General features: G+C 38.0%; 1 protein-coding gene across 5 annotated transcripts in view; it reads right to left on the bottom strand.

The window, feature by feature from the left end:
- Positions 1-19,564, bottom strand: part of GLRA2 (glycine receptor alpha 2) — a 131,489-nt gene extending 111,925 nt beyond the window's left edge. For 4 of the 5 annotated variants that reach the window (XM_026868249.1, XM_026868266.1, XM_026868258.1 and 1 more), the window contains exons 1-2: positions 19,175-19,564; positions 16,882-17,015 (exon numbers count right to left, since the gene is read on the bottom strand). In XM_026868249.1, the coding sequence (XP_026724050.1) occupies positions 16,882-17,015; positions 19,175-19,242 (202 nt within the window). In that variant the 5' untranslated portion in view covers positions 19,243-19,564. Of the gene's footprint in view, positions 1-16,881; positions 17,016-19,174 lie in introns of those variants that run through there. The other variant, XM_026868284.1, reaches the window with a different exon arrangement.
- Between the last annotated feature and the right edge of the window lie 19 nt (positions 19,565-19,583).

Raw genomic sequence — 19,583 nt, 5'->3', positions numbered from 1 at the left:
GGGGGGGGGTGGGGGAAGTGATAGAGAGACTTGGTGGATACCTGGCATTTAGCCAAAGTCAAACCATCACAATAGAGAAGATCTGGTTTGTGACTACCTGAGGAATCTGAATAGGCATAAGTCTATGGAACCTGATGAGCTATATCCCGGTGTCCCAAGGGAATTGGCTGATGTAGTTGCCAGGCCACTCTCCATGATATTTTAAAAGTCATAACAGGGACAAACTTTATAGCAGGGCCTCTAGCAATAGGACAAAGAGTAATGGTTTTAAACTGAAAGAGGGTAGATTTAGACTAGATATAAGAAAGGAATTTTTTACTGTGAGGGTGGAGAAACACTGGAACAGGTTGCCCAGAGTGGTGATAGATGTCCCATCCCTGGCAACATTGTCAGGTTGGACGGGGCTCTGAGACACCTGATCTAGTTGGAGATGTCCCTGGTCATTTCAGGGCGGTTGGACTAGATGACCTTTAAAGTTCCCTCCTTACACAAATTATTCTATGATTATGATTCTATGGCACTTTTCATTCTCAGAGTTTTCTGGAAAGAGCTTTATTGGTGAGATATCATCAGTTCAATTTTTTTTTTTGATCATTTATATTTTTTCATAATCATCCAAAGTTTCATGCAAGATTTACAACCGAATAAGGACAAAAGATACTTATCAGAGGATCATAAAAAAATAACATTTGATCATATAACTTACAGATTTTAAGCTAAAAGTCCAACTTTCTCTTAAAGTCAATCTGCTAGTGATGGGTTTTCTAAATGTGCATAGGAAAAATTAGCCCAATGGAGTAGATAAGAAAAAGATAACTAACTGAGCACTGAATGCTTTTATTCTTTTTTTTATTGATTTTTTTTTCTTTGTTGATATTATTCCAGTGGGAAAAGGGTGTATAATTTTCTATACATCTTAAGGAAGAAATGCATTTTAAAGAGGGCACACAGCATCATTTTTTTCCAATGAAACATTTCACACACCATCCTGTAAGATTTTTCTAATCTTATAGTTCATTTAAAATGAAAGCAGTAAACTTCTACAAAGTATAGTCAAGATTTGGGAACATAATCTAATACTTTTCAAGGGCAATGGAAACATTTAATTTTACTTTACTGCCCAAAATCTAAAAAAAGTTAACATTACCTCTAAAAAATTAGGCAAAGTATACTTTATTATGAAAGCCTTTTTTCCCCTTAGTTTTCCTTTTGTGACCTCTAATACAACAGGGTAACAGTCTAGGTGCCTTTCAGGCACATTCTAGATAATGAAAGTGTTTTTAAAGTCATAAGGAAAATGTCTGCTTCTTGAAAGGACTCAGAAAAAAAAACCCAAACCAAACCCAAAACAGGCAGCTAATGCTCAAATCCACCAGAAAGTAGATGGTATTCTGAGAAACAGCTGAACTAAGATATCACTTCTGTTCTCTGCAGCTCTCAGCCCCCTGCTTCCCCAGAGGGGCTGCTGCTGCTGCCAGTTGACAGGACTCTCCCATACACTACCTCCTTGAAAAGCCCTGGCATTATAATGTGTCATACACCTCCTATGACTTTAGGGCACTTATCACTTACAGAAAGTCCTCAGCACTCATCTGATCACCTTACCGACAGTAAACCTGAATATACCAAATATTGCCCTGAATTTGCTGTGGCATATTGCCTCATAGCTCCTGTACCGAAAGTAGCTGTATCTGGCTACCTTCTAGCTAGAGAGTGAATCTTTTCCTTGTCAGCTGCCAGAGGGGGTGAATCCATCCTAATGTGTGGGAGAGTCCCCATGCTGAGTGATGAGTGCTGAAAGATGTACGCTGAGCCCCATCCAGCTGCTAAATGTCGCTTTTGCTGAATATTCTCCAGTATTGGTAACACAGCCCCAAAGCTTCCTTCATTGGGTAGGTTCTTGAGAAAATTTACTTGTACTCTTGCTTTGCAGATCATCCTAACTGCAACTAATCATATCTGTATTCTCACATTCACCCCAGTTCTGCCTTTTTGGTGTAGAGTTTCCAGGTTGCACCTCACAGCATTTTTCTCTTCACATTAATTTCAGCCTTATAGCTAAAATGTCCTTAGTGGGAATATAATCATACAAGAGATTTAAAATGATACCTGTGCACTAGTCAATTTTGTTTGATATGTGTATTTATTAAGGGTTTTGTAATGCAAATTAAAATACAGTACACACACACAGAACTGTGGGCAAAGCAGAGATGTTGAAGCAAAAATGAGAGATAATGAGGCAGAACCACTTCATGGAATGACAGCGAAAATATTGGCAAGATATTTACAGATCTGTGAAGAATCTTGTGTCTTTCTCTATGTAGTATTTTTTGATCTACCTTCTGACTTTGGTCCATGTGCCAATGGAGACAGTTTTTTTCCCACCATCTTGGATGGTTTATTTTGTTCCGTATACAGGGGAGAAAGGTGACCTGAACTGCCCTTCTGCCTTTACCACAGTCAGCAGGATAAGCATCAGAACTATTTGAAAAAAATAAAAGCAATCCCACCTGAGTGTGGGGCTAGAGCAGGGATCTAGGACCAGGACCAAGGGGCAAAGTGAGGCAGTCCCCACCAGCGGCTGAGCATTCCTTCATCTGTGGTGCAGGGATTCCTTGTCCGAGCTCAAATGAGGGAGGTGACCGAAATGTGGGTGAGGACAGAACAAAGACCCCCATGCTGACCTGAGCACTGGTAACACAGATCCCATGACAGCAGGGGAGGGTAGCAGAACTTCTTGGAGATGGTTTATTAATTGCTAGTTCTGAAGGCAGCTGGGGTTTTAGTAACCGTTTCTCCTCAACCAAACTGAACAACTTCCAATATCCAGTACAGCCCTTATAAGACCTGAAACAGAGCTAACCCCTGTAGAGGGCTCTGCTTTTGCAGCTGCAATACTACAGGTGCCTGAATTACCAAGATCTTGCCAGTGCATCTCTACATGGCCCTGCAGGAACATGCCTGTAAGCCAGACAGCAGGGAGCTGGAACAACTCAGCTGGCCATGGTCATTAGGCAGGAGCAAGTTGTTTATCATCCTAGCTTCCTCCCTGCTCACAGTGCAGCAGGCAAGGTAAGGACTGCAGAAGTGCTATCAAAGGAAGCTCAGCCAGTCCTTTGGCCAGGAACCATGGATATTGGGCCAGGGAGAGAAAGGCAGCTTTGATACACTCAAAAGGTTCCTCTGAGACACAGGGATCCTGCAGCTACGCCAGAAGCAGTGCAGCTTGTACACTTGTTTTCAAGGATCTGTATAATGCATAGTCCAACTCTGTCAAGAAAATTCACAGGATTTAACAAGTTTACTTAAGGTTCTAGTAAAAAAGCAGGATGTAGACAACAGGTAGTCTTTATTGCAAGTATCTATGTAAGCCTTCTCTCTTTCCCTATCATTCTGCCTTTGGGCAAAATCAATGTTTTCCTCCATTTAAACATCATCATCTCATTAGAGCATTAACAGCAAGGGAAATGTATCAGTCACAGGAAGCAAAATTAATGACACTAGGATAACGTAGTTCCCCAAAGGCTTACAAATCAAGGGGACATTTCTTGTTGGTCAGTGATGCCTTTCATTTATGAGGTTGTCTTTCTATGGGATTTCTGTGGAGTGCATCACCCTGACTGCCTAAGTATAAGCATGCCCAGTAAACCAAGAATTCCTTCTCCTTTAGAAGTATTCACCACAGTCCAATGTACCACAGAAATTATTACTCATGTCACTTTTATTATTAATTGATGACAATTCTACATACTAAACAAACAAACAACAAAACCCTCCAAAAGTGAAAAAAACCCTGCAAGGGCAGAGATCTCAGGGACCTCTGAAATACAGTAATTGTATGGTACTTCGCGCTGATGCAATGTGCTGGAAAAATCAAATAAAGACAAAATTATTTTTCTGCTTCATCAAGCTAAAACCAACATCCTCTGAAAGTTCATCTGTCATATGTAATAACTTAGCTTGCTAAGAATGCTGTATTTCCTGGTGGGAATGTAGCAAGTTTTGGGTGCTTACTGTTGCATCTGAGACTCAGAATCATATTCTGTGATATCAATATACATTTATGATCAACAGAATAAGGCTAAGAGACATGAAGGCACTTACAGAGCCAGACCAAGACCTAAAGAGATATTTAGGTGCCTAAATCCTTTTTAGGACTCTCATTCCCAGGGATATCACTGAGCCCAAATACTACCAAGTGTCTGAGGAATATATGTGACCAACACCACTTATGGCAATGGTATTTACAAACTGGAGGAGACTTAGCATGTCCTACCCAAAGTAGGCAAGAGATAGAGGCAAAACTGACTGGAATCAGTAGGAAAGCATTAAAGATAGAGGAAAGTACAATTTTTCCCTAGTTCCAACTGCCTATTTCCAGAAGTGCACTGCAGTCACACACACAAATATAAATAAACAAAATGGCATCAAGATATGATCTCTTACATCAAGATTTAAGCTACTTCCCTTCACATGGGTAACTTGAAAAAACATCCAAGCAAAAATATGCCTTATGATATGACCTGGATATAAAAAGGGCATGTGACATTCCAAAATTGAAAGCTCTTTTTCAGCAAAATATAATATCACTGAGGCTTCATAAGACAAATACTCTAGTGATTGTCAGATGCAGGTGGTTATATAATGAGTCACAGAAAGAAAAAGTCTTGAGTAAGTAAAGCTAAAGCTGTATATATATATATATATACATACATTGACATAGTCTGAGGTCAAACAGTGAGTAATCAATTTCTGAAGTGACATGTCAGTTTTCTGCTGTGGGACTATTGCTAAATGTAATGGGAGTCATGCTGGTAAAATCCTATCAACATGTCATGGAAGGAGAATCCCTGCTAAGATGCACTTTTTTGTGCCTTAAAGTGCTTGTGAAAATTGTTGGATTGTCATGCTTCACATTCAGTGAATGCCTTTGTCCACAGAACCAGCTTTGGAAGAGGATGGTAAGTCTCACACTACAAAACCTCTTCACTTCTGCATTTGGCATTACAGGATATTCCATATGATGTGTTCATTCTTTCCTGCCTCTTTCTTCTGAGGTGGATATGAGAGACATATTACTGTCAGCTCTGGGGTGTAGTGGGATATTTCCACATAGGTTATCTAATAGACACTGCACAAGAACAATTTTCAGACACTATTTTATTTCACTTCACAAAACAGGAGCTCAGAAATAAAAAGCCCTTTAAACAGTTGACATGCTCTTGATTTACCCAGCTAAGCTGAGATAGTCTACAAAAAATATATAGCCATTTCAGTCACAATGGATTGTATAAATGCACCAGAGCAGGCTTTCACATAGGTAGTTTGAGGGCTGCTACCAGTGTAGTCATGGCAGGCTTGAATTCACTGGAGGCCATTAACCTCAGGCATTATAGCTTGTGCTGAGCTTTGTATCATCTCAGTGTGGTACAGCACACCTCTGAGCAAATTACTTGAAAGTTAACTGAGATATTTCTACACAAGGCTCAGTCGCACTTGTGACTGAGTGCAGACAGTCCCAGAGCTAAAGCCTTCCATGTGCAAATGAGTTTGTGGAAATAAATCTAAACAACAGTGAATCAGAAATCTTACATCTGGAAACTTCCCATTGGAACTCCAAGCCTACAGTGCAAAGTTACTTCGTACTTATGTCAACTTTGAAAATATACAAATAAATGCTTTAGTTCTTCGTATGTCCATCAAACTATTTTTTTTTCCCTGAGCTCTCCATTCTTCTTTCAAATCTTTCCATTTCAAGTCATGACAAGCACCCCACTGCAAGGCATCTCTTTCTGTAGTCTTCCTTCCTCTGATGCAACAGAGCAACGGGTAGTATTTGGGGAAATTGAACTGATTGCTTTTCTTATGACATGAAAAGTTCCAGGCACCTATTTCTTTTATTATCACAAAGAAATGCTCACTGAGGTGAGCAAATGGAAAGGCAAAGGCTCTCAGCCTCAGTGGGAGCAGGTAGCAGAGATGCTCCTCGCACCTGATTCTGAAAATCTACTCGGTTGCTTCACATTAATGAAGAGAGAGCTCTGTGCTTCTGATCAGCATGTGAGCTGCATAATGTGTGCACAGGTCTGGGACTCTCCTGGATGTGGTTAAATAAAAGATGATGCTCCATCTCTAGTCAACAAATATACACTCCAGCATAGGGACAGTCAGACTCCTCCTGAGTAATCTTAATATTGTTTTACAAAGTCAGTGTAGCCAACTCATCTGAGAGACCACAAAGTAAAACATGTTCACTGAGAAGAGAAGGCAAGAGGGAAGATCTACTTTAGGAAAAAAAAAAAAAAAAAAAGTTTTAATAAAAATATTGAAATGTTGTCCACCAGTCTAGGTTTCTATTTTCAGTCAGAATTAACTGCTTCATTCTGATCAGCATACTCCTCTCAAAACATTTATTTTTAAAAAATTACAATTAATACTTTGTTCCTTTCTCTCTAGATATTTTTTACTTTACTCCTTCTCTGTGATTCTGATCTTGTGTTACAGAATTTACTGGAAGCTCAGTAGGTACAATCTCAAATACAGGGTTTGGTCAATACTTCTCTCTGTGGCCACAGAGAGGTCTTAGAATAAATTTTAACTCCTTTTTTGTCCCTCTGAGCCTTGGACATACATTTTATTTCACAGCTCTTCCAGATTTTCCTTTAATGTCTCCATAATTTTCCTTGCTTTACTGTCATAATGCATATGTAAGACTTGAAGAAAAAGAACAGTTTGGGTGGTTAATATTACTGAGCAGATGTTGATTTATGGCTGTTAGGGAATTATACACCAAATGATACATTGGACACAGATGAACAATGGGATTTAGACAAATGGGATGGCTCAGGCATAGGGACAAATGACAGCGGAAATGGTCAGGAGCTGATATAGATGGCAGCCTGCAACTGGTCAGAGACACACAGACCCATATGCTTACCACAGCTCGCACAAATAAAATAAAATTTTCCTTTTACTTTCAAATCTTTCCCTTTTTTTAGCTCCTTATAGTTCAACTCATTTCCATACAATCTGTGCAGAATATTACTATGAAATTAATTCCTCTCTCCTGTCTCTCAGCTTCAATGCTCCCATCAGCTGATCTGTTACATGTTTAGCTCAGTTCCCTATCCCTCTCCTTCACACATCCCGTCTCCGCTTAGGAACCTCCTATGTGGTCTCCCACATTCTGCCTACCAGAAAGGATCTGTCTTGTAACTGCAAGACAACCTTAAGGCACATCTTGGGTGTCTTCTACCAGCATTTTTTTTTCAGCTATCAGTTCTTCCTATATATAAAATGGCTGAAAGATTGGGAGAGGGAATAAGAACTCTTCACCAGCCTAGAAAATAAGCATCTTATAAACTGACTGGCTTACCTTTTTTATCAATACCAAACCAGTTCTTTGATGCAGAATGCTCACTATATTGCTGTCAGGAGCATCACATGGCTTTCACATAGGCTCAGAGTTCTACTGACATAAAGCATGTTGCAGGGTCACGGCAGCTGGTCTTTTTCTGGTTTCTACCACCAATATTCATGTTGAGTAGAAGTCTTCTACAAAGTCATTCAAATGAGACTATATACACACTGGGGAGTTTATTGGCCTGAATTGAGCCTGTCCCTAATTACTTATAAGTTTGATAAGTTGAAGGTTTTTTGGGTTTTGCTTTTTTTTTTTAAAAAAAAAAGTTTAAATCTGATTTAGACAGATTGTGTGTGCTGCACACAAAACACACCTCAGAAGTGTGACAAAAGCAAAATTCTCAGGGGTATGGAGCCAAAGAACTGTAAAATTCTCCCAGATGCTTATTTTTAGGATGGCTCCTGTAACCAGGACTGACCAAATGCTTTTAACACCTCAGACTGCTCCATCTGATGGGATATCACTGTCTGGAAAGGATAATTGCTGCAGTCTGAAACTTATGTGGAGTGGCTACATTTTCATTTTAGTTTGGCATGGGGGAGAGTATTTGCATGTGTTTATGTACAAGCAACAGGCTATATTCACATCTGACAAAAAAGGAGTTTTTACATATGCTCCTTGTTTGGCCCCATGCATGTAATTTGCATATATCTCTTCAACAACTGCTTTAAATTGCAGTGTGAGTTTATAGCAGCATTCCAGATATATTGTTAGTTATTTGATTTATTATTTAGGGATAATTCTTTATTAGACACAGTAAACAGCACAAGAAGAAACAACAACCCTGATAAGACAGTTTTATAGCCTAAGATGAAAACATAAAGAGACCACCCATTGGGACTGTAGTCATTAGAGGCAGCCTAACATAATGAGTATTGATCTAGTAAATTTTAATCCTAGTTTTTTTCCTGACTAACTATGCTGGTTTAAGGAAAGCATTTAGCCTCTTCTCAGCTATATTTCCCCAAGTACAAAAGCAAGGGAGATAATCCATAGTTGTGTTTCCAGGATGCAGGAAGAATGAGTTTGTTCATGCAGTGTGAATCAATTATCAGTTACTATTCTTTAAGGGAAAGTGCCCACAATTCAGCTAGTTGCAGGTAAGCCCAGTTGCTTCCATGCAGACCTAGGCTTTGGAGACACAGAAACACAGAGGTAGGTGTTAGTAGCTTTCAGGGAAAAGCATCATACTGCTACTGTGCTTCCCTGGACAGCTCACTGTTTGCTATAACCAAAAAAATCTCAGCACCATCACAAGCGGAAGGAGTTGCAGTGTCTGATGCTTTGGTGTGTAACACGCAGACCCTTGTGGAGGAACCCTAAGGACCTCATATAGTCTGTGGTAGAGCACGATGTTTCAGCACAGTGTGGTATCACTTGCAGAGAGCAAATAATTTGCAACAGGATCTTTGGGAGCCCTCCTGAAACCCTACTTCTCAGCAAGGTTGAGGTACCTCATTCAGGATCAGCTGCTCAGACTGTTCTCCACCAAGTCAACACATACAATCTTACTTTGAAAAATCAGTCAAGAATTTTAGTCTTTCCTTCTAAAACACAGCCGGTTTTATAGCTAATAACAAAACATTGAGAGATTTCATGCAGAAAGAGTCCTTTCTAGCAGCTTATATACCTGACTCTGAAGGGATGTAAACTTGCACCTCCTAGGCTACAGGACTGTCGGTTTCTTGGAAAGTGGGGTGGAATATCTCTCACTCTCTCCTATTCAGAGGAGATGGGATTCATCCTAAAGTGCAGCTATGATTACTTTAAAAAATATTTAATACATGTGTATAGCCTACTGAACCCAGCAAGTTGTGCAGCAAAGCACGTAGGATACAACATTTGAAGAAAGTGAGAAAGTGCTTTCACACACATTTGTATCCTAGTGATCAGGGCGATTATCAGGAAGAGTGAGAGAAGTGCAACTGTCAATCCCTGTCCTTACAACATTTCCTGTAACAGTTAAATCAGCTGCCCCTAAGGGGTAATGGCTACAACTGTCACTTCTGTGCATCACAACAAAATGGTCAAGAGTAAAGGCTCTCCCCTCTCAGACAAGTAGCTACACCATAAGGTTGAAAAGCCATGTTTTTCTTGTATTTACTCCCTGGCTTAGTGAAGTTTTAATTTTTTTTGCTGCAAAATGGGCCACTTAGAATCATTTATAGTCATTTGGATGAGATACTGAGCCCTTTAAGCTGAGGGGAAACTGGACCAAAAATCTTCTGTATATTGTAAAGGACGGCAGGCCACCCATAGACACTGTATAGTGTTTGTGGGGTTTTCTAAGTGATCACAGATCTACCTGAGAGTAATCCCTTATTCTGAATATAAGGCAGGCTCTGAGATACCTGGTCCCTAGGGGGAGATAGGCATGGAACAGGATTTGCCTTAGGAGTGAGGTAGGTGCTAAGTAAGGCAGCCTGGGGTAGTTCTGGGCGCACTCAGGAGCTGATCTGAGAGAATGTAAGAATCTTTAAAATAAAACCGTAATACACTGCTAGCATTACATAGCAGATGGATCAGGGATTTCCAAGGCCTTTTGTTTGTTTGTCTATGGACTTATATTCTATCTAAGTCCTGTTTTGAAAGATTCCTTCTTTAATTGGCTCATGAAACCTTTATACTTCCACCCTTCCCAGCCACCAACATGTAGCTGAGGCATAAGGAGTAGTCAATGTGTCTTCATGCCCTTGCAATACCCGAGGATTGCTGGTAGCTAGAACAGTTCAGAGAGGCACTAGGCTGCTCTATTTATTCTTTATAAATGAATATTTAACAAAAGGCACTTCTCTCTCATAAACTGTACTGCTCAGATCTTGCATAGTTTCTAGAATCAGAACATTTATATTTCTAGAATCAGAACATTTATAAATTTTGAATTTTGACCATGGATTTGGTGTTTATGACATCGGCAGGTCACTGTTTATGTCGGACACTGTGCATCCTTAATCTTAGAGCTGTCAGAACGTCTACCACCCTGTCTGCATTGTTTGGGGTGCTCTTCTCTGCAGACTGTTTAAATCACTCATTTGTGTAAAAGGCTGTGAAATGCATATTTGGAAGCTGAACCATCAAACATACATATTCTGATGACTTAATCAGAGATTTATATTCATATTTCCAGAGGGGAAAAAGAGAAAATTAATTTCTCTAATAAAACTGCATATTTTCATGTATACATATTCTTAGTTACTATAACACCATATGTAATAGATTTACAGTTTGTAAATGTGTATATTTATAGTAAATTCAGTGTACATTTTTTTTTATATATTCTATATATAAATTGCATATTTTCTAAGACAGCCAAAATACAAGATACTTAATGAATGACTCCAGGGCATTGGCTTCAACTACATAGAAAATTTAAATCTAAACACAACACTGAATGTGATAAAAACAATACAATTGAATTAGAACGTGATCAAAACAATAGTGTCTCCTGCTTTGATAGCAAAGGTCTTTGGCTCTGCATTGACATAAGTTTTTCATAAATTCCTTCGGCAGTTTATGCAGCAGCAGACCAATATTCCAAGACAACAGCCAAATCCGTTGATATCTCTTAATTAAATCATTGGTTCTGATATAGGCAACACACCAATATGATACAAATCACTGTGTCTAATCTTTTAAATATAAAAGAAGAGTAGGGACAAATCCTCAGCTTGGATGCCAAGCAGCATTGATTAGCCTGTGCTTTACACTGCTGTATGCTCACAGCCTTTCTGACTTGCTTTGGAAGGAACTGGCTGCAGGAAGCTTGGAATGTGATCCAGGAAATAAGTAAACAGCTAAGCAACGTAGATAATCATGAGGGCTGTTTAAGCTTGCTGTCTGGCCTCATTTGTCTAGAAGCCTAGACATAACCTAACTGTCCATGCAACTCTCCTAGTCTACTCCTGTCTGGGAAAGGACCTGAAATTAAAGGCAGAGGGAAAGGACAAGTTCCATAGCCATCTTTACCAGCAGTTTTAAAAGAAACACAGTTAAAGGATCCTTGCATAACTGCAGTTTAAAAGTTTCTGCATGAAAATGTGCATAGCTAGGGCAGGGGCTGAACATAATTTCCTTGGCTACATTTTTGTAGTTGAATAACAATAAAACAAAACCAAACAAACTCAGTATCCTGTGGGTAAGGATCCTTGTACAGCATCTAACCCTGCCCCTGATGTGTGTACACAGCTTCATCTGAAAACAGCGCAAAGTTGTAGATGTGCTTCAAGGCAGAAAATAAACCAGAAGCATACCTCCCTAATAATGGATGCTTGCACGTCTCAAGCAACCTATATTTAGGGAGTGCAATGGCCTGGCCATGTCAAAAAACTGTCCAGGCTGACTCCCTTCTCCCACAACGAACCTTCAGCCCATGCCTTGCAACATGAATGCACCAATAGCATGCACTTCATTACTACCTGCTGTCATGTCTGAATGGGATTTGAGTCTCCATTGGAGACAGCTCTTTGAGCCTTTGAACTGGCTGGAAAAAAGCCCAGTGCAGGATAGTCACTGCATCTGGCTTCATGGCCAGTAGCTGTTAGCAACTGAAGTCTGGCTTTGGGAAGGTTGTTAACCACTGGAGAACTAATCACTGCAGTCCCACAGCCTCTCTTAAGTATGTTTTTCAACTTTTATATGTATTTACAGGTTGCTTTTCCAACATGTATTTACTGTGAAGTGTCATGTCTAGATTAAGATCAACCTCTGCAGATATTTCCTCTTCTTAGCATGTACATAGAAGCTGGTTTTATTTTTATAGCATGATGCCATTAATTTCACTCTTAAATGTCATTCGGTGGTTTCTGTTCATGCTTTTTAAAGTATCGCATTACTTCTCAATTCAGGGGCCAAATAAGTAAGCAATGGGCTTGAACATGTGGGGAAAACTGACCCTTGCTGCCAAGGAGTTAAAGTATTAAAGTGCATAAGCCATCTCCTGTAACAGTTGTCAAGCTAATTTTCAGTAAATTAATTAGTCTGTGTGTTTATTATTCAGATATAAACCCACTGACTTGGCATGAAAATGACATTACACCGCTGTAATCGCAGATTAATCTTTTATAACTACAGTCACTACACCCACAAACTGCATCCTTCTAACAAGACTTCTCTGAGTTCAGAAACAGCAGCTCTTGGGCAAGTGAATTCACACTGCATTGCACCATCCAGTGATGAGGGAAACGTTAATGAGCACTGTTGTTCTATGCCTCCATGCAACTCCATAAAAATCAGAATATTTTTTAGCAAATAATGACTTAATGGAAAAGAATGCACTTAAAACATTGAATGAAATTCAATACAAAAGAAAATCACTGTCACCTTCATTGCAGATTATTTCTATAGCAAAAGATAAATGCCCCTTCTCTCCACCCAGTACATGGCAGCCAGTCTACTATGTAAAGTATCTGTCATAAAGGACATAGTAGTGCCTGTTGACAAATAGTTTTCTCTATATGGTAATTTCTAGCTTATGTTTAGATTTTAAGTGGTTTTAGAAGATAAAAGTGTTAAAAAATGGAAATAATTTAGTAACCTTTGAAAGTCAACAGCTGCTAGGAAATTTTAAATTCAGGTTGACTTTCCATTAGCCCCAAGTCTCATGTTGTGATTAAGTTGGAGATTGAGTCCTCGTATCATGACATTGCACACAGCTCTCTTGAGGGAGCCTGAGATGAATATACACTAACGTAAGATACTTCTTCACTATCCCTGGTTTCTACCAGTGAGAAAGCAAATTCTTGTCTAGTTTTATAACACAGGTGCCCCATTCTGTTAGTTCTAGTTTTGTTGAGGAAAGCAAAGTAAGCAGTGGAGAAAGTAAAATACATTGTTCTGATTTGTTCTTGTTGGGTTTTATCATTAAAAAAAATATTAATCAGGTAAAAAATACATCATGCAGGTTTCACTTTTTATTACTTTGCAGAAACCACATTCAATTGATGCTATAATTGAAGAAGAAACAGCAAATCAACTCATAGGACCACGAGTGTATGTTTGCTGTCAACAGAAAGACTCTCAGGGACTTCAATTAGTATTAGATTGCAGTCTTCATATTTACATTTAAAAGTATTCCCCTCTGTGTCCTTACGCCTATTCAAATTAAATAGTAAGATGAAAAAAGTATGCATGAAGTATCTGACAGACGGTGATTAAAGAAAGGCAATTCTGAGAGCTGTCACTCTGGCACTTCTCTCTGGCTGTGCAGCAGGGGGACAGTCCCTTTCAGTGCCTGGTCATCTTGTACCCAATCACTTGATGTGTCAAGAAGAACCAGAAATCTGTTCCTCTGCTTTCAAATGATTGTATGAGACAGAAAGATACAAAAAAGAAAGGATCTTTCAGTATGCAGTACTTCTGAAAAAAACACTACAGCTCAAACAAAAAACAGAAAGCAAAAAAACCTGTTGCTAATATCTAAATATTTAAATATTCACCTGTTGTTCTTCCACTATCTTCCTGAATTTTCTAATTCGCAAGAGCAAGTTATGGAAAAGCAGTAACTAAGGATGAAATGCCTTATCTGGATAAAACACCTTGTTCCAGTAAGTAGCATTTTCCTTTCTCTTTAGAATGAGTAGCCTTTATTCCACAAATTAATCAAATAGCTGCTGTTTTCCAGTAATTCAGGCTAGTCATAAAAGTATATTTAATTATTGTATAATCAGTGGCATAAGATAAATGGGTTCTAGACAGTTGCCTTTTCATGAAATCGGGCTTTTCCGACACTTTAAAATGCCTACGTGGACTCAGAGAAAGTTGTGTAACTACTCTAAAGCAGAAAAAGCTAGACAAATGCACGAGTAGTGGCCCAACTATCTTGATCGACAACATCTTTTGTGAAACACAGGAAACAAATATTAACTCCAGACTGCATGCAAAGCCAGATAGCAGATCCCTAGTTTGAGCCATTTTTCCTGCAGACCTTTTATACTTACAAATCCTTGTCTTAAAACACAAAAAAATATTATGAACTAGGTAATAATTGAACATTTCATACATCCATCCATCTATGTGTTTTAGAGTATAAGTACTGTATAATATCCCATATCCCAGAAAAGATCTCAAACAGATCAATGAATGTTAGAAATTGAAACAATTTGTATTATGGTCACAGTAAAGACTCAGTACAAAAAACATTTTATAATACCTAACTCCATGCAAGATGAATTTAATTTTTGATCTCTTTGCAGACGCACTTATTATTCTTTGAAAGGAAAAAAAATATATAATATAGAACAATAAGTATTTTCAATTTTTTTAAAAAAAGTTAACAAGACAGGCAACTAGAACATGGGTGTGCCTCATTAACTAATAAAAATGGTTATCAGCTGACAAGGATTTGACTGGTGATGTGAAGTTCAAAACTGCATGACTTGACTCTCTATTTCTGAACTCTGGAATACAAAATACCTTTCAAAAGAAAATAGCAAAGAACAAGAAAACCTTTCAGATCCCTCACCAGAAGACTGAGAGCTCCAGGAGAGCTCAGAGATGTGGAGTTATGAAAAAGCACTGGAGATTTGTTTATCAGTTCAAACTGTTGCAAAGTACTGTCCTGTTCTGGAAAGTGGCTTAATAAAGAAAAAAAAAAAAAAAACAAACAAAAAAAACCAACCAAAAACAAACCCAACAAAATTAAGAATGGCAGATTGTTTTCTATTAAGGGTTCATAGGTGCCATCAGGCAGCAGTTTTCCTTTGGGAACACAAAGAAACCATGGGACTTAAGGGCAGCAGTGTCTGCCAAACAGCTCAGCACGTACCATACAACATCATGCACACCATACCTGCTCTGCCTACTTGAACATCAAGGCAACAAATCTGTGAATCTGTCTCCTGTTTTTTACAAAATGGTTTTAGACACGTACTGGGGAACAATAAAGAGCTGTCTATAAGTTGTCCCATGTACAGGGACTGCTACTATTCCTGGTTTTATCTGAGCTAAAAGAGATTAAGTAGAAGTCTTTTAATGTCTCTCCCATATAAAGGGCAGGAATAAGCTCTTAATGACTGCTACCTTGCTCCGTTCCGGCAATTTCTGCCTTCATTTGCATTCTCTAAAACTTCGCAAACACTTGTGCAAATGCACAAAATGAATGTTGACAGCTAATGCAATGTTACTTACTACAAGCTAATGTGGACTCCAGGAACTCAATAAGGACTTTGAAAACTATTCTGAAATTAAAGCTTAAGACTTTCCTGGCTAGAACTTTTCTAACGTCAGCTTTCAAACCTTTGGATCTGAAAGCTATACTAGGTTCCTCCTCATTCAGGCATAGGAAGCAGTCAAAAAAGGCACTTTGTTCCAAATCTTTTAATTTGCACATGTGGAACAGAGAGAAGCAGCTGATCTTTGACCTGAATTTAATTAAACACTTTTCTCATTGACATGCAAGCTTCTTCTTTTCTAACAGTTCATTCACTGACTAAGAAATTATTTTTTCTGGTCGTTATCAACTTTCACAGCACTGTCAACAAGGTTCAGTACAGGAGAACATGCATTTCGATCACTAAAGCCAATAGATACCAGTGTAAATGCACATTGGCATCAGATTTGTGAAGGAAGGAAGCATTTTATCAGTTTTTCACTGTAAAACCACATTCTGAGCTTTAAATCAGCATAGAAAAGCCACTTTTGGTGGATTTATAGGCTCTCCAGAAGTGTTAAATATTTGCAATGAAAACTTCTCTCCCAACTTGCATTAAAAACCACAAGACATTCTGTGCTCACTTCCATAGGGATTTACAGAACCGCAGCAAAGAAAACTTGCTGTGAATCGCAATGGTTGCAAAACAAGCCTCCAGTCCACAGACTTCTTTGTGCTGGAATGGTGGTGGTGACTCTCTACAACTCAGACCAAATTTTGGAAGAAAAAGGCAGAGTCATGGAAGTGACAAACAGGATATATTTTTTATATTTTGTAGGAATCCTGAGAAATTGGTTCTTATCATTCAGTCAACATTCACAAGATAAAATCCTCTATGTGCACACCTTGGTTCCTATATCCCTATTTTGGGGTAGAAGGTTTTACTTCTTTCAAGTCAAATGAAAGCATAGACCTTTTCTTGAGACACTGCTATAAAGAAGACAACAGCTCAGCAAAGGAGTGTTAAAGATATTGTCTTCAGGGTTTTAAAAATTTCAGGAACAAGTCACGTCAGTTGATTTTAGTGTGGAACCTGGAATCCTGTTTATTATGTGGGGTTCATAAGGTCTTCAGAAGCAACCTCTGACAGCTAAATATTACTGTCATGTGAAAAGAGGGTTTTCAAGCTCTGGACCCTTATTATAATACCTACACTGCTCTCCTAGTTCTCTCCATGGATCAACTGATCTCCATGACACTATCACATTGGAAAATTGAAGTTATTGAAAAGATGATCAGAACACAGAGGTAAAACCCTCAAACCAAAACATAATGAATTAATTAATCAATCAGAAGTCTGAAAAAAACTTACCTTTAAAATTTGGTCTGATTCTAGCATCATACCCCGATGTCCTTCCCATCAATTTGTCCAAAAAATCTGAAGGAGACAGGGTCTGTGAGGGGGATTTTCCAGATCTTGAATCATGTTCTTTACAGAAAGTCGTCCTAAATAAATTATTAGCCACCATTAGCTAATATTTAGTTTGTATTGTATTCAGGTCATGGAGAAATTATAGCACTAAATAAAAATGTCTCAATTAAGTGAATGTAACAGTATTTTTACAGAAAAAATATAGTCTAGTTTTCATCATAAACCTTTATTCTAGAAATAAATATGAGCTTAAGGTAGTATGTATGGACACAATTTGCAATTCAGAAAAAAAAAAAAAAAAAAAAAAAAAAAATTTAAAAAGGAATTAATTACAGATTTAAGAATTTAAAAGATTCAATTTACTCTTCATCTTAATGTGTAGAGCAATCTTGCAGACACTTTGATATCCTATTTAGTATCATTGCTTTAATTACATATATGCTGTTAAAACTATATGTTAGCACTGGTTTAAGATGGTCTTAAACTTCCAAACAATAGCTGGCAAGATTCACCGAGCAACACTGAAAAATTTTGGTTTCGTTAATGTTGGGGAGGATATAAGTGCAAAAAAATGTATTTTACAGATGCTACCCAACAAAGATTTAAATCATGGTAGTGTCTGTCTGGATTCTTCCCCAACACTGCAAAAAGGGTTCCAGAATCAGTCACATCTGATCTTAGGGATTTTTTACCAATGAACATTAAGTAATAAAATTTATCGGTATTATCACCAGATGGTATTTATATGCAAGCTCTTGGAACACATCTCTTTTCAGGATTTTAGAGCAAACTTCTGGTACCATATCATACATTCAAAACTCTGTGTACATAGCATATAACATATTGCAAGCACATTACATATTTCAGAGAAATAGAATTTAGGAGTTTCTCATGGTTGTTCCCTAGGGAAAAAGAAACTAGAATTAAATGGTTATATCTGTTGTGTAAAAGCACAGATTTCATCATAAAGCATTTTCTTGATTCTTAAATAACCAATTTCATTGTGTTTATGTTTCCACATAATCTTTGAGCTATATTAAAAGTAATTCTATGACTGTGTTTTCTATATATTTGCCCAAAAGAAACTACTCAGTTTCAGGAGTGTTTCATGGGTTTTCTTCGTGCATCTATACACAAGAATAAACAAATTAGATATACATGTGAGCATCTGAAATGAGAAGTAAATATCAGACCCTTTATGCCCTTACAAATGCACTAGAATTGTTAAAATGCAAGGTGATAGTAAATTCTCGTGGTATGATTCCCCGCGGTTTTTTCAGGTTCCATTTACTGGGGACAGTTGCTTCTTTTTGCTTTTGTCAATGACATGGTACCATTACAAAATATCTCTAATTTTTAATAAAATAATAGATTATATTCACCACAAATACTAAAACCATTCAGTTAAGATAATAAAAACTAGAAAATTAATCCAATGCACTTATTTGGGATGTTTCTGTACAAATTACTTCTGTTTTCATTCAGAGCCCACTAGTTACAAGTTGCGTTGTGATCCCACCAGACTCACGAATACAAATGCTATTTCACTTTGTCACTGTATATATACCTCATTGCTCGTATAAAAACACTTTATATGTGTACATGTAGATACAGAGCAGTGTACAGTATAAAAATGAATCTCAGCTAAAATGGTGTTTTGGTTAATAAAGAAGGCTGACTTGTTTGCTCTGCACCGCAAATAGTCAATAGCTGAAGCAAAAGCTCTTGAAATGTTAAATAAAAATTTAACAACAATCATACGTGCTAGTATTTTAAATGAGCACAATACTGGTCTGATCCAGGGTTTTCCCAAAATCAGAGGGCTGGTTCTGTAATTTCAGATAACTACATCACTGACAAAACCGGTTCAATCGTTTCCAAAGCCTGAAGAGGAGGGAACCAAAGCAACTTCCTAAACAACCTCCAGTGGGAGCAGAGAATTAGCATTTTGGAAGAAAACCTGAAGAAAATGTTTTTAGCTATATTGATAGTGAAAAATCATGTCTTTGAATCACAGAAACAGAAAATAGATCACCCAAACTTGAGATTATTATTTTTTGTGTTTGTTACCAAGCAACGAGTCTCTGAGTGTAAAAGGGATAGCCTATATAGAACGAACATTAAATACTCTCAAATATAGCAAACAAACTAGGTTAATGTGACGTAGTATCTTTATAGTTATGATTTCCACAACCTTTTGACAAATATCATCACATAGCGTTGTATCACCTACCTGAAGTGGTTTGTCTCTAAGAAAAATGCAAACAAGGTTGTCAAAATTTTCACTAGCTGCCGGTTCATTCCTCCTGCTTTCTGTGATGATTTGGAAAATATCCCAGAAACGATTCCAGAGAGATGCAGGGGAAAAGTAAGCTGGTGCTGCCTAGATTCCCAAATTCAGCAATAATTTATTTTTCTTGACAATCAGGAAGAGAAGGTTTGGATCTCTACAAACTGGGGGTAAAAAAGAAGTGCCAGTCCTTGGAATCATGGTCAGGTCAAGCCTAGGCTCATCTCCAGCAGCCAGCACAAAAGAGACAAAGCATCAGAGCAGGTCGTTCCCCCGCCTCGCTTTTGGTGATGGAGGGAAAAAAAAAAAAAAAAAAAAAAAAAAAAAAAAAAAAAAAAAAAAAAAAAAAAAA

This window comes from Athene cunicularia (genome assembly GCF_003259725.1).
Source record: "Athene cunicularia isolate RWA chromosome 1 unlocalized genomic scaffold, athCun1 chr1_part1, whole genome shotgun sequence".
Lineage (NCBI taxonomy): Eukaryota > Metazoa > Chordata > Aves > Strigiformes > Strigidae > Athene > Athene cunicularia.
This window is presented reverse-complemented; position numbering and strand designations above follow the sequence as displayed.